Genomic DNA, 14980 nt, shown 5'->3' on the forward strand with positions numbered 1-14980 from the left:
AAAGGAGCACTATGAAAAGTTAAATGTACCACCAATACTAATTACCCTAAACCATCATAGCATGAACTGTTATAGAAAGTTTAGTAACGAAGGCAAACTATAAAAAGCAAGTGATGAGTGATGACAAGCATTATAGAACACAAGAGACATGTCTCATCGCTCGATCACACCACACCAACCAGGTTACAGGGTTTAGGGAAATGCAACCCAACCCATCTTTCATCTTTCTATTTCATTTGGTTACTTTAAAGGACCCACAACAAAGCAAAAATCCCTTGATTCTGTCGTCGGCTTCAATCCTAGTTATTCTCTTATTAAAATTAGTCGTTGGATGGTCCGTTTCTACCAATAACATAAGTGCTTGTCTTGCGGGCTTGATTCCAAACTTAGTTCCCCATTTTTGGGTCCACAGATTGTGACTGATGTGATTATTCACCATATTAATACAGTGGGTCTCCAACATTTGATATTTGTCTATTTGGGAAAGCCAATCTGATCATTTTTTCAAGATGTGGAAATCGTTTAAAATAAGTTTTGTTTTTCTTAATAATTTTTTTTTCATACACACAACTAAAACTTAAATTTGCGTGAATATGTTTAAACAACATAATTATCTACTTATAGTTTGTTAGTTCGACTTTATTGGTGAAAACCAATATGAATTATCTTGACCAAATGATTATTCCTTTTTACTTATTCTAAAAAGTTTTTTCTTCCTATCTCTTGTGTATATCTAAGACGACATCGAAAGATGAAAAAAAAAGTAATATGACAAGAAAGGAACACAAGAATTATAGACAAATATAAGATGAGTGTAGAAACTATGATAAAAAAACGAAATTAAACTTATTTAAGAACTTTTTTATTACGGGGATCTGAAAAAAAATAAAAATTCATAGGGGTGTTCTCCTTGGGATTTCCCGTTGTATTACATGGCATGTTTTGGTTTTCCAAGTTGATGATGTTCACGTGCTTGCATGTAGATTAGTAACACTATTTGTTGTTAAGTATTTGAAAAATGTTAATTAGTGACTTCATATTCATTAAAAATATTAATTTTTTAACTAGTGTTTTTAAGACGCTTATTAACAACACCCTAAATACTTTTATCAAAGTTTATTGGGGTGGCAACTCCACGTGAAAATGAGATTGATTTGTTGCAACCCTTTTTATGTAAATTATGATTATGATTGTCCCTTCTTTTAAACAAAGAAGCACTTGACGATGATATTACCTCAACGGCTGGCCAAGTGCAAAAGGCACAGCACACGTCTCTTTCTCAATTTGATCATAAAATTGTTATGGCATTGAGTATAAATGTGGCTTCTTTCTTTATCCTTCTTTCTAGTTGTGTATTGGAAACCCATACTCATAGTAATGGTAAGCATTCTAAAACAACTCTTTTAACTCCAATAATTGCTTACATGATTGGTTACCCTACAATTTGATTCATTTGAATGACCTCAATTCACCAATCACCATCTTAGGTGGTGTAACCTGTTAAGGACAAAAACTGAGAGTGGTTCAGCGGTGTATGTGAAGCACATACCTGCATGGATCAACCTGCCCATGCATTATGCATGCATGGTTAAGATAAGAGGACTTCGATTTAACTTTGCTTCTGTTTCCACATTGTGCTAGTTTTTATAAGAGTAGTGGGTCATGGAGAGAGAAAGAGAGGAGTGCATGAACTTTTGGACCAACATGGTACCTTACAATAATTTTGAAACAATGCCAGCAATATACCTTTTATAATTAAGTGAAGCTAGTTGATCAAAATTTTTTTGGGGGTAAAACTTATTAAATTATAGGGTCTTAACTCATGTCTTAAAATGTTATTATACATTCATAATCATATTAAAAGTATATTAATAATGCCTTTTAATAAAAAATATTTTTTGGTTTTTTCATTATTGTCTTTAAGATATAGTAGTCTCACTTTTTAGTAAATAAATTACATATGAATTTTACTAAAAAAAAATAAAACAAAGATTGTATTTAGAAATAATATTGGTAACAATTTTCAATTTCTTCTAAGTACATTCTTGAATTTTACATTGTAGAAAAGAAATTTGTTTGTATAGGAAGTTTCACTCTGGGTATGAGGGAGATGATGGTGATGATTGTTTGAATGCGGAATACAAAAGTTATCCCATAATTCCAGCTGTCTTTCTTGATTTGGGTTCAAAATTTACTTACTTACATTTAAGCTTTTGCCCCCAAGAAAAAGAAAGAAGAATAGAAGAGAAAAAGATTAATTCACATGGATGAATCTATACCCTTGTGGCCCTCAGCTAATTCAGAAGCATCTTTCCTCGAAATTTATTTTAAGAGGAACATTTCATTGATATTTCACCATTTGTTATTTATAATTCTTGTCTATTAATATTGTTACATCGTTTCATTTGATCCATAGATATGTATAATTAGTGCCTGTTGTTATGTTGGAGTTTCATGCATTAATTAATAATAAATCATAGGAGTTGGAAAAATTAAAAATCTAAATCAAGTTTAAAACATGCATATGCTAGGGTGTTTTTTTCCAAATAATTCTTCACTAAAAATAATCATATTTGAATCATAATCATATTTAAATTAGATAGAATTACTATAGGCTGCAATATTCTTTATCTAAATATTTAACATAATTACATTTAATGTATCTCAAACTTGAAGAGTGAATATATGTCATTGATAGTATATATTATAGTATATATTGTCAATTTTATATATTTATTGTTATTTTTAAAAAAATTAATAAAATTTATTATATAAGTGTTTAAGATAAAAATAACTTTTAAATACAAGTGACCATAAAATATATCTAATATCCTTTACAATAAATTTTATGGTTGGACGAACTTTAATGTCACCAGCAATAAAGTACATTATTAATCAAATGTGGCCAATCAAATGGTTAAGAGTAGGTTTGTAAAATGGAAATTTCTTGAGCAATCACAATTCACAACTGCACAGAAGCCTATATATCACTATATCTAAATTTTCCAATCATCGTGTCATGTAAAGTGCATTTTCTTTCAATTAATTTGATTTATTTATTAAAAGATTATGTGTATCCTACTAGGGTAAGGAAATATGTTCTACCCGTTTTGCATGGGATCATAACAAGAAAATAGCAAATGATAATAATAAGATAACCAGAGAAAAACACGAATTTACTTTCGACAAATTGATTAGCAAAGTTTAACTAAACTTATTTCCTGAGTTTGATCTAATCAATTTAGTTTTTTTTTTCTTTTTAATCTCTCCAAAATATAAAACATAAAACATTTAAGGTGTTACAAATTAAAAAAAAACATTTATTATTTTATAGATAACGTTAACCAATATTCTTAAAATACTTATTGGCATGTCATCCAAAAAAGCAATGTTAATTATCAAAATTCATAAATTTCATCTGACCAATATATATTTTAATATTTAGATAAAAATATGTAAGTTTTGTTAGATAATAAATGGATTTTATTAAATGAAATCCATTTATTAAATCTTAACTAGATTAATTCTTATATAAACATGCCTTGAAACTAAAACTTATTTTCTATGATGCAGATATATAATACCTATAATATGCAGACCGCAGAAATATACCTATAATACATCAATCACCTTAATATAGAAAGAATAGATAAGATCAATCCAATAAAATTGACAATAATCAACACATTATTGATTGACACAATTAATTAAAAATTTAAATTATAATTAACAATATATCTCAGTATACTTAATTACATGTAGACAAAGAAGGCAGAGAAAGACCCGTAGCACTACTCACAAACATTACGCTTGAAACATCTTAAAACATTAAATTACATTTCTGGTTAGTAATTTTTTCATTTAAAGAGGAAAACTGATTAAGTTATAAAAAAAATGGCATGATAAGACTGAAAAATAATTTATAAATACTAAATAAAAAAGCGTGAAAATTTCATTCTATAGGCATCTGAATTCTTTTAAACTTGTAAACAACTTTTATGTTGAGTCACCGATTTTATTTTTGTTAGGATTTTATTAAGCAAAGGCGTCTGATTATAAATTTTTTAAATGGTTTAGAAACTAAATGTGTTTGGTAAGACATTTTAGTATACTTAAATTTTTTTTGCTAGTTAAAAAACCTGTTTAATAAAAATAATATCATTGGATAAAGTAACCAAAACATTTTTTTAATGTTACTCGTACTAACATATTTTATTTCCAATTACTAGTTAAATTTTTTTTTATCATTTTTGTTGTTATTATTTTTTAGTAATTTCTTTTTTATCTATTCAATTTTTAAAACTCTACTTTTTTACTTTATATACATTAAAAATAAAGAAAATATTTCACAATGATAATAAATAAATAAATATAATAAAATTCATTATTTACAAAATAAAAACTATTAATATGTTGAGGAAGATTTAACAAATTTATTACACTTTTTTAAAAATAAAATATTCATATATAAAAGTGAAATTAAAAATTTACTATCCTAATTTAAATATGATGAATAATTTTAAATAAATTAAAAAATATAATTTATAATTTTTAAAAATATATAATTACTATTTTTTTTTGCTTATATAATTACTAAATTTTAATTTTTGGTCTACTCATTTATAATATCTTTATTTCTAATTTTTACATTTATCAACTAGCCTAATAGCAAATCTTACCAAACATTTTCAAATCTTTTGTTTTTAATTAACTTTTTAACTTCCAACTAACCTTTTCCAATTAGTTTTAACAAATACACCCCCGAATCACAAGTTTTTGAACTAAAATATTTGTAATTAGGTTTGTGTACTAAAAAAAATTATAACCAACTATTAATGTCCGTGTGGTGGGCTTAATAAAATAAAAAATGATATACTATAAGTTAGATAAAAACAAGATATAATAAAAACCAGACTTTTAAATATATATATAAAAAAAAAACCAGACTTCTATTTTATTTTATATTTTATATATTAATAAAAAATAAAAAATAAAATTATTTAACCATATCTATTTTTAACTAAGTCTTTCACGAAATAAAATTTACATCACAAAAATACATATAATAAATCTATCTTATTATAATAACACATGCTCTTGACTTATAAATTTATAATTTTTTTAAGAGTTCAGAAAATTAATGTATGATTAATTTTCGGTCAAAGTAAAACATTTTTTTTTATGCAAGAAATTTTCAACCAGTTACCAACAAGATCCTTAAAATCCAATTATTATTCACATAAACAAGTTCTCTCTGTTCTTCTTTTCCCTTTCCATTTGCCAAAACAAAAAAGCTTCACTCACTCGCTCACTCTCCTTCAACAAACAACCAATGCATCGATCTGAATTCACAAACTCACTATATTACTTCTACTTTTTCTGAATTCACAAACCAAACACATAGTAACTCTATAGAGAGTGTGTGCGTGTATAAGAATTTCAATGGGTGGAGTAACATCGTCGATGGCGTCGAAGTTGGCGTTCTTCCCTCCGAACCCATCATCGTACAAGTTAGCGAAGGACGATGTAACTGCTCTTCTTCTTCTCACCCCCTACCCTCACCGCGAAAACGTTGAAATTCAAAAGCTTCACACGCGTCGTGGCACTGAGATTGTTGCCATCTACGTTCGCCACCCAATGGCTTCTTCCACTCTTCTCTACTCTCATGGCAATGCCACCGATCTTGGCCAGATGTACGAGCTCTTCATCCACCTCAGCATCCACTTGCGTGTTAATCTCATGGGGTACGTATGTTTTTCATTTTTTGTGCTGTCTTCATGTTCTTGTGTTCGTTTTGGTTTCTGGGTTTTGCCAAAGTTTGGTTCTTTTTTAGGATGAAGGGAGGTATCGTTTATGATTTGGAATATTTGCAAATGGGTGTTTTGTATTTTGTGGGAATGTCAAAAATTCTAAATGGGGTTGCTTTGGTTACGTGATTTTTGAAGATGACAAAAAAATATGGTGGGAAGGTATGAAATTTGTGATCAGTTGGAGGAGTTCACACCTTTGCATATTTTGACAATGGTGGAGTTTGCTACCATAAAAATTAAAATACCCAAAAAATATAATTAGTAAAATATAAATGTTTTTATAAATTATTTATATATTTAATTTATTTTTCTTGATTTTTTTAGTTTTTTCAAATATAACTAATATTTAAATTGATCTGTCATCTTCATAGTCGTATTACCACTGATTTTAACCTATTCAAAATTTTATTAAAAGAGAAAAATCATAATCAAATTTAAATAAAAATATTATATTCAAGTTATTTTACTAATCTCTATTATCTGAAGCAAAAAAATGTATGTTAAGAGATTTGAAGGCAATGCAATGAAGCTTTGATACTGTGGCAGCCATACGTGTATTGATTATTTGGTATAGTTATGTTGCCAATTTTGAAATATCCGTGTATCATAATGTGTTTGTAATTCAGGTTTGTGAACTTGGGACAACTCATTTAGTGACCTGTTCTGGCTTGGTGAAATTTATGTAGTTGGTTAACCACTATTTGGAAGTGTGTGTGTGTGTGTGTTATATCTGTAGAGAGCAAAGAGACTATTGTGAAGAATATTTTCTGTCTCTTCCTCAATTCAGAAGGTGAAGTGTGGAATGGTGATTTGGCTCACGGTTATCTGTGATTTTGCGCAGGTATGATTACTCTGGGTATGGCCAGTCATCAGGGAAGGTTTGTAAGAACATGAAATGCTTGTTCATGTTGTTATGTCATGCCTGATGATGTGAAGGGTGCTAGTGCTATAACCAACCATATGTATGCTAATTAATATTTTTTGCCTAAACTGCAGCCAAGCGAGCAGAATACATATGCAGATATTGAGGCTGTGTATAAGTGTCTAGAAGAAAGCTATGGTACCAAGCCAGAAGATGTAATCCTGTATGGCCAATCTGTTGGCAGTGGACCTACTTTGGATCTTGCAACTAAGTTGCCTCAATTGAGAGCTGTTGTTCTGCATAGTCCTATACTTTCGGGCTTAAGGGTCATGTATCCAGTAAAGCGTAGTTACTGGTTTGACATATACAAGGTAGCATAATGTTTTGATTTCTAATCATTTGTTGACATTTCTAATCAAATATTGCTGATTTACAGGCACATCAATTCCTTAATCTAATCAGGTGCTGCTTTGTGTTGATATGCAGAATATCGACAAAATTCCACTAGTTAATTGTCCAGTTCTCATAATTCATGTAAGATTTCTTCAAAGATGCTGCATCATTTGTTGTTGTTGAGTTGGATAGTCTGAACTTGAGCAACATTAGCATTTTGTTTTATGTATTTTTTTTTTCCAAAAATTTCTTTACCTTTATTGTAAACTTGCAGTTGCACCCCAATTGAAATATTTTTTTAGTTCTAAGCATGAAATATGTTAGATTATTTCCTTTCCTCTTTATTTACATATGACTTGTAATGCTTTTGTCATATTTCATGTCTGTGGCAGACTTTTCAGCCCTTGAGCGTCATTATTATTTATCATGAAAAAAGTACTAAATTTTCTTCACCAGAATTACTGTGTATATTAGTTTATTCAGGGAAAAGAAGATTATAGTTTTAACTTTGAAAGTAAGATATCCATTAAAATGCTGTTGTCTTCTACTTATGGAGCTTGTTTTGCCTATCATGCTTATTGTTTGTGGTTCAAAAGAAGGATGCTCCATGCTGACATTAGTGAGATATTGTCTATGCTTGCCATACAGGCAGCGACATGTGTCTTTTTCATTGGTACTAGATTTGCTGGCATTTCATTACTGCTATTGTGAATGAAATACTTGCAAAACATTTCAGACTCTTCTTTACCCTTTTTTTTCAACGCTTTTCATGTGATGTAGCCAAAATAGGTAAGCGATATCAATACATAAATTTCAGTTTTAAATATTGAAGTGTGCCATTAAACATTTACAGTGTAGATAATTAATGACACAATTCAAGCAAGCAATTAATTTAGTTTTCTTTTCCTTTTTTCCCCTACCTTCGGACTTCAGGACTTATGAAACTTTATGTGCCTGCAAATGTTTACATAGTGAAGAATCTGGTGAAAATTTTATGATTGCGGTTGCTCAGCAATATCCTTTATGTTATCTTGTAGGGGACTTCAGATGAAGTTGTAGATTGCTCCCATGGTAAACAACTGTGGGAACTGTGTAAAGAGAAGTATGAACCATTGTGGCTCAAGGGAGGTAACCACTGTGATTTAGAGCAATTTCCTGAATATATCAGGCATCTGAAGAAGTTCATAGCCACTGTTGAGAAGTCTCCATCCCAAAGATACAGCTTCCGAAGGAACATGGAGCAGTTTGAGCAGCCGCGAAAGAGTATTGATGTCTTTGAAGTAAGTAGAAAGAGCACTGATCGCAGAGAAAAGCCGAGGCTGAGCACAGACAGGCCTGAAAAACTGAAAAATTTGTCTAGCAATAATGCTGACAAGCTAGAAAAACTGAGAATGTCTTTTGATCACATGGAAAGGTCGCGGAGAAGCGTGGATTGTCATGAGAAGTCTAGAAAAAGCATTGATCATCAACTTGAAAAAGCAAGGAAGAGTGTTGACAGGTTGGACAGAATAAGGACCTGATGATTCTTGGTTTAGTCGAATTATATATTCATGCATGGCTTGGCTTTCTGAGATTTTTTTCTTCTTTAAATTGTGGCCTATTTGGTTGTGCAATGCATTATATTAGATATGATAAATATTGGCATCAAAGGAAGAGTTTGGTTTTACAGTGGAATACACTTTTCACTATGATGCTATCACTTCATTGTCTCTTGTTTCCTCCATATGTGTGTGATTTGTATAAATCCCTTATCTAAGAAATGATAATATAGCTTTCTGGACTAGGCATTGACAAGTTTTACAAGTATACTCAAAGAAGCATAAGAAGCATTTTCTTTCTTTTTTTTCTTTAGGTCATGGGTGTTTTCTTTGTTGAGAATATAGGTGTTAACTTTTAAGAAACATTTTCAATTCTTTTGTTTTTAATTAAATTTTTAACGTCCAACTAACCTTTTCCAATTAGTTTTAACAAATACACCCCCGAATCACAAGTTTTTGAACTAAAATATTTGTAATTAGGTTTGTGTACTAAAAAAAATTATAACCAACTGTGATTCATGTCCGTGTGGTGGGCTTAATAAAATAAAAAATGATATACTATAAGTTAGATAAAAACAAGATATAATAAAAACCAGACTTTTAAATATATAAAAAAAAGACTTATTTTATTTTATATTTTATGCATTAAATAAAAAAATAAAATTGTTTAACCATATCTATTTTTAATTAAGTCTTTCACGAAATAAAGTTTTTATCACAAAAATACATGTACCAAATCCATCTTATTTCAACCAATATAGAATAAGATAATAATATATTAGTCTTCATTATCTATCCTTTGCTCGTATTTTGACTCTTAGACTAATTATTTTTTCATAATTTATACCTCATATGATAAAAATTTTATATATATTGTTAAATATAAAATAAGAAATTATTATATAGTCTCTATAGTCTATCTCTTTTTGCAATAAAACCTATGGAGAGACATGTATAGAGACCTTGACTGAGCTCTTTTTCTTTTATATGATAAATTTTTCATATAATTACCACTAGGGACTTTTGATACATATCAATTTCAAAATATACTTCTTGAATTCACATAAAGATTTTTTTTTTTATAACCTAAAATGTTAAGAAGTTAAAATTTAGTCTTTATCGTTAACTCTTCTTCTATTGGTTTCAGGTGCTCTTCTAACAAGTTCTATGCATTAACTTCAATATTCTCAACAAGATGCAGATACTCGTTGAACTTTTAAAGTCTCAAAAATAAAGAGAGAAAGAAAAAGAGTAGAAAATTCAAAGACATATTTCATAATTCGTTGAAACCGTAGTAATATCGCTTAAGTTACATTGGTTATAATAGAAGAGTTTATTTACCTTGATATTTGCTTAAGCTAATATTCACTGTTTAAGCTAAAATTATACTGTATTTTATGGCTTAAGTTATTTATCTCTTGTTTAAGGGAATTACCTCCAGTGAGTAACATAACATAACTCATTACAGTGAGAAATGAAAGACATTTATTTACAAATTAACTTTTAAGTTAAAAAGCTCCAAATTAATTTCATATATGAATAATTTTTTATATTTTAGTTTCTTTCATCTAAAATTATCAATACACTTGTCAAAGAAAAAGATTAATATAATAATATTCACCGTATAGAATTGAATTATAACATTTACATATAAGAACTAAAGTCAAGAAAACATGAAATAAATTTATAATTTAACTTAAATTTTTAATATTTTTAAAATTTAATTTTTTTAATTACATCATTTACTTTTTGATAAATAATGTGGCAAGTGAACCAAATCGCAACGTAGTAACAAAAATATTGTCCACTGAAATTAATAATTTAGTTATCACTTTCGTGAGAGTTTTGCTAGTCAAACACAAAAACAAAGTATGAAAATTTAGAAAAAATTAATTATTGTGGAGAAATATAGTAAATTAGAAAATGGATAGCTAAGTTTATTCAACGCTAAGAGTATCAATAATGTGTAAAGAATTTGTTGTAAAACTGTATTGAATTGGCAGCGTAAAGAAAACTAAAAAACGAAAGATGATTTATGAATGGTTTGGAAATGTAGATTAACTTCATATTCTCTTGATCCTTTCTCGGTTTATGTACCATCCAAAATTCAAGTCTAAGCTAATGATCAGATTTACTGAATTACCCAATGTCAATTCATTGATCAATTGGTTTTAAATCAACTTCTACATTCTTAATCCCTTAAGTAACTAAGAAGAAGGTAAGCATTAAGTGTAACAATTCTAGTGATCACATATTTATAAATTTCTATTCATAGGTAATCTGTAAATGCGCGATTCAATTCATGTTAAAAAATAATTACAATTTCTCAATTGAATAATTCTTTTTATTAATCCATGAATACTAAGAAACAAAGAAGCATTAAATATAAAATTGAATGTGTTAGTTGAGATTTGAAATCTAGATTGGATTTAATTATTTAACTCGTTACAATGAGTTAGAATTAAGTTTATCATTTGTTAGGCCCACTTCTACTAACAGGCCCATTATGGTGGAACAACCAAGTTTAGAGAATATTCAAGAGGAAGTAGAAAATGATGCAAGACCCCAACGAATTCGAAAGAGATCCATTTACTTCAAGGATTATGTAACCGAATGATTATGTGGCAGTATCTATAGGAATTGGTTAGGCAGAGGAAGCATGTCTAACAAACTTTATTCTTTTTCTTACATTTCACGTTGCATGTATGGTGCTATATAAGCACATCTAAATGATTGAGAAAGGGGATGAATGATATTTGCAAAATTCCTCTCTGATATTCTCATTCTCTTCTGATTATTCTTTTCTATTTTCTGTGCTAACCTTTCATTGGTGCTTTCGTTGAGCCTCTTCCTCCCATGGCTGATCCTTCTGACACCTTTTCTTTCCTTGACATAAAACTTGAGCAAATCCTTCTTTCCCAAGCCAATTTCTCAAACACATTACATGACATAGCTGCTCGTACTTCCCTTTTGGAATCCAACCTCTCTGTATCACCTTGTCCTCATCACCACACCTCTGCTCGCCCTCTTAAGTTCGGCCTCCCTTCTTTCAACAGTGATGATGCTCTGGGTTGGATCTTCAAGATCACTCAGTTTTTCGATTTTCACATGACACCACTGGAATAGAGAACTCAGATTGCTTCCTTCTACCTGGAGGGACCTGCACTCGCTTGGTACCAATGGATGCACAATAATGGTCTTCTCACCTTTTGGGATGTCTTCCTTCGTGCCTTGGAACTGAGATTTGCACCATCCAAGTTTGACGATCCGATCGTTGCACTCTGTCGCCTCACTCAAACTCAGATTCGACCTCCTTTCTTTCAACGGTGATGATGCTCTGGGTTGGATTTTCAAGATCACTCAATTTTTTGATTTTCACATGACATCACCGGAACAGAGAACTCATATTGCTTCCTTCTACCTGGAGGGACCTGCACTTGCTTGGTACCAATGGATGCACAATAATGGCCTTCTCACCTCTTGGGATGTCTTCCTCCGTGCCTTAGAATTGAGATTTGCACCATCCAAGTTTGACGATCCGATCGCTGTACTCTGCCGCCTCACTCAAACTCAGACCCTTCATAACTATATCTCCGAGTTTGAGTCGATCGCCAACTGCATCTCAAGGTACCCAGCCAACTTTTAGCTTAGCTGCTTCATCTTCGGCCTTAAGCCCCACCTCCGATGTGAGGTCACCGCCCTCCAGCCCACTGACATGCCACAAGCTGTGGCGTTCACCAAATTACACGATGACAAATCCAAACTCTCTCCCTCCCCTCTACCCTTCACCAAATTCTCCAGACCGCCACCACCAACCACCAATCCCACCACTACTTCTCACACCTCCCTCCAAACTACCCATCAAACGCCTCATGGAAGCTGAAATGCAGGCACGTCGTGAAAAGAACCTTTGCTATAATTGTGATGAAAGGTATACATGTGGCCATCGTTGTAAGTCCTAGTTCCTCTTGCTCATCGTTTCTGACCCCGACGATGTCTCTGAACCACTCACGGAATTGGACTGTGACCCACCAGATAACCATCTTTGGAAGCAGGGTTGATCAGCCTCCACTCTTTTTCGGGTCATTGGACCTCCAGAACCTTTCAGGTCACGGGCTCTATTAACGGTTATGAAGTACAGATCATGGTTGATAGTGGTGCAACACAGAACTTCATTCAGACTAAGGTAGCCCATTTTCTTTACCTTGCACTTGAGCCCACCCCTAGCCCACTAAGAGTCATGGTTGGGAATGGGGAGTTTTTACCTTGCACTACTTTCTGCCCCAAGGCCCACATTACCTTAGCTTCTCTCGAATTCCCTATTGACTTATACTCCCTTGGATCTATCTGGCACTGATGTAGTATTAGGGGTCCAATGGCTTACTCAAGTTAGCCCATTCATTATGGACTACAATGGGCCTTTCATGAGATTTATGTGGGAGGATAAGATGATAGAACTCAAGGGGGAACAAGGCCCAAACCCTACACCTATAACAGCCCACTAACTTAAACGCCTACAACACACAAACAGAGTAGAAACACTCTTTCAACTCAAACTCGAGCCTTTTCCCTCTATCCATTCTCCCACTTCACATATACCTCCTTTGCCCTCTGATACTGCTATCCCTTCTTCTCCTACCCCTCAACTACAAAACTTACTCACCACCTACTCTGCTCTATTTTCCCTGCCTATCACCCTTCCCCCATCTCGTTACATTGACCATTCCATCACCCTCTTACCCAACACTGCTCCCATTTCAGTGCGCTCTTACCGATACCCATGCTTTCAGAAGCAAAAAATTGAGGCTCAGCTTCAAAAAATGCTAGACTCGGGATTCATTACACCAAGCACAAGTCCTTATTCTTCCCCTATTCTTCTTGTCAAGAAAAAGGACGGTACATGGCGATTTTGCGTCGATTACCGTGCCCTCAATGTCGTTATCGTTAAGGACAAATTTCTGATTCCTACTGTAGATGAGCTTTTGGATGAACTTGGCAATGCTACATGGTTCTCGAAACTGGAACTCTTCTCGGGTTTCCATCAATTCCTCATGTTGCCTAGTGATTCCTTTAAAACGGCGTTTCGCACCCACAACGGCCACTTTGAGTTCAAGGTCATGCCCTTCGGGTTGTGCAATGCACCATCTACCTTTCAGGCTACCATGAATGACTTGTTCCACCCTCATTTACGATGTTTTATAATCGTCTTTTTTTATGATACTCTTGTCTACAGCCCCACCTTGGAGGATCACATCTCTCACTTGGAAACAACTTTCAAATTGCTCCTTGCGAACAGTTTTCATCTCAAGGGTTCCAAGTGTTTCATAGGGCAGCAATCGATTCAATATTTGGGTCATGTAGTCTCGTCACAGGGTGTCACACCAGATCTTTCAAAGGTCCAAGCTATCGTCGATTGGCCACTACCAACCACTCTGAAGTCTCTGCATGGTTTTCTTGGACTCACGGGGTTTTACTGTCGATTTGTAAAGGGGTATACATCTACTGCTTCTGCCTTAACTGATTTACTTAAGAAGGATAACTTTATCTGGTCTGCTTCAGCTACTCCGGCTTTTGAGAACCTTAAAACCGCCGTTACTTCTGCACCAGTTTTGACTTTGCCCCGGTTTGATCTGGTTTTTACTGTTCAGACAGATGCCTCTAGTTCTGGTATGGGGCCGTTTTATCACAGCAGGGACGCCCAATTGCTTTTTTCAGTAAGCAATTTTGTTCTAAATTGCGGAATTCATCAACGTACATCAGGGAACTCTGTGCTATCACATCTGCTATTCAGAAATGGCGCCAATACTTGCTCGATCGCCACTTCATCATCTACACTGATCAGCAAGCCATCAAGGAATTGCTATCTCAGACTGTGCTAACTCCTGACCAGTAGTCCTATGTAGCTAAACTATTGGGGTTCGACTTTGAGATCCATTATAAACCAGGTAAAACAAACACCGTTGCTAACACACTTTCCCGTGTTTCACCTGATGCAGACTCATTCTTCCTCATTTTTGTGTCTCAAATGGACTTTCTCCAAGATCTTAAGCACACTCTCTCTTCTGATGCTACTTTCTTGGATCTTAAGAGTAATATTCTGCAAAACCCCTCCATGTTCCTTGACTTTTCCATTCAACAGGAACTAATACTTTATAAGGGAAAAATTTGGCTTCCCAAGTCTTGCTCCATGATTTCTTTGCTCCTCCAAGAGTTTCACTCGACCCCTTTAGCTGGGCACCCAGGGGCTGCTCGTACAATGGCTAAAATCCAGGCTAATTTTTATTGGGATTGTATGCAGAAAGATGTCATCTCTTTCATTGCTCACTGCACCACTTGTCAGCAAACAAAGATTTCCACCCAACGTCCCTTAGGCTTGT

The 14980-nt window shown here is 32.8% G+C and overlaps 1 protein-coding gene across 1 annotated transcript; it reads left to right on the plus strand.

Moving 5' to 3' along the window:
- The first annotated feature begins 5239 nt into the window (after window positions 1-5239).
- On the plus strand, window positions 5240-8731 carry LOC113867439 (alpha/beta hydrolase domain-containing protein 17B-like). The gene is made up of 5 exons (XM_027502768.1): window positions 5240-5744; window positions 6652-6688; window positions 6807-7043; window positions 7159-7206; window positions 8103-8731. The coding sequence occupies exons 1-5, from the start codon at window positions 5443-5445 to the stop codon at window positions 8583-8585; spliced, it is 1107 nt and encodes a 368-aa protein (XP_027358569.1). The 5' UTR covers window positions 5240-5442; the 3' UTR covers window positions 8586-8731.
- Window positions 8732-14980: the final 6249 nt, after the last annotated feature.

This window comes from Abrus precatorius, unplaced genomic scaffold (genome assembly GCF_003935025.1).
Source record: "Abrus precatorius isolate BTA unplaced genomic scaffold, Abrus_2018 Scaffold5, whole genome shotgun sequence".
NCBI classification, from domain to species: domain Eukaryota; kingdom Viridiplantae; phylum Streptophyta; class Magnoliopsida; order Fabales; family Fabaceae; genus Abrus; species Abrus precatorius.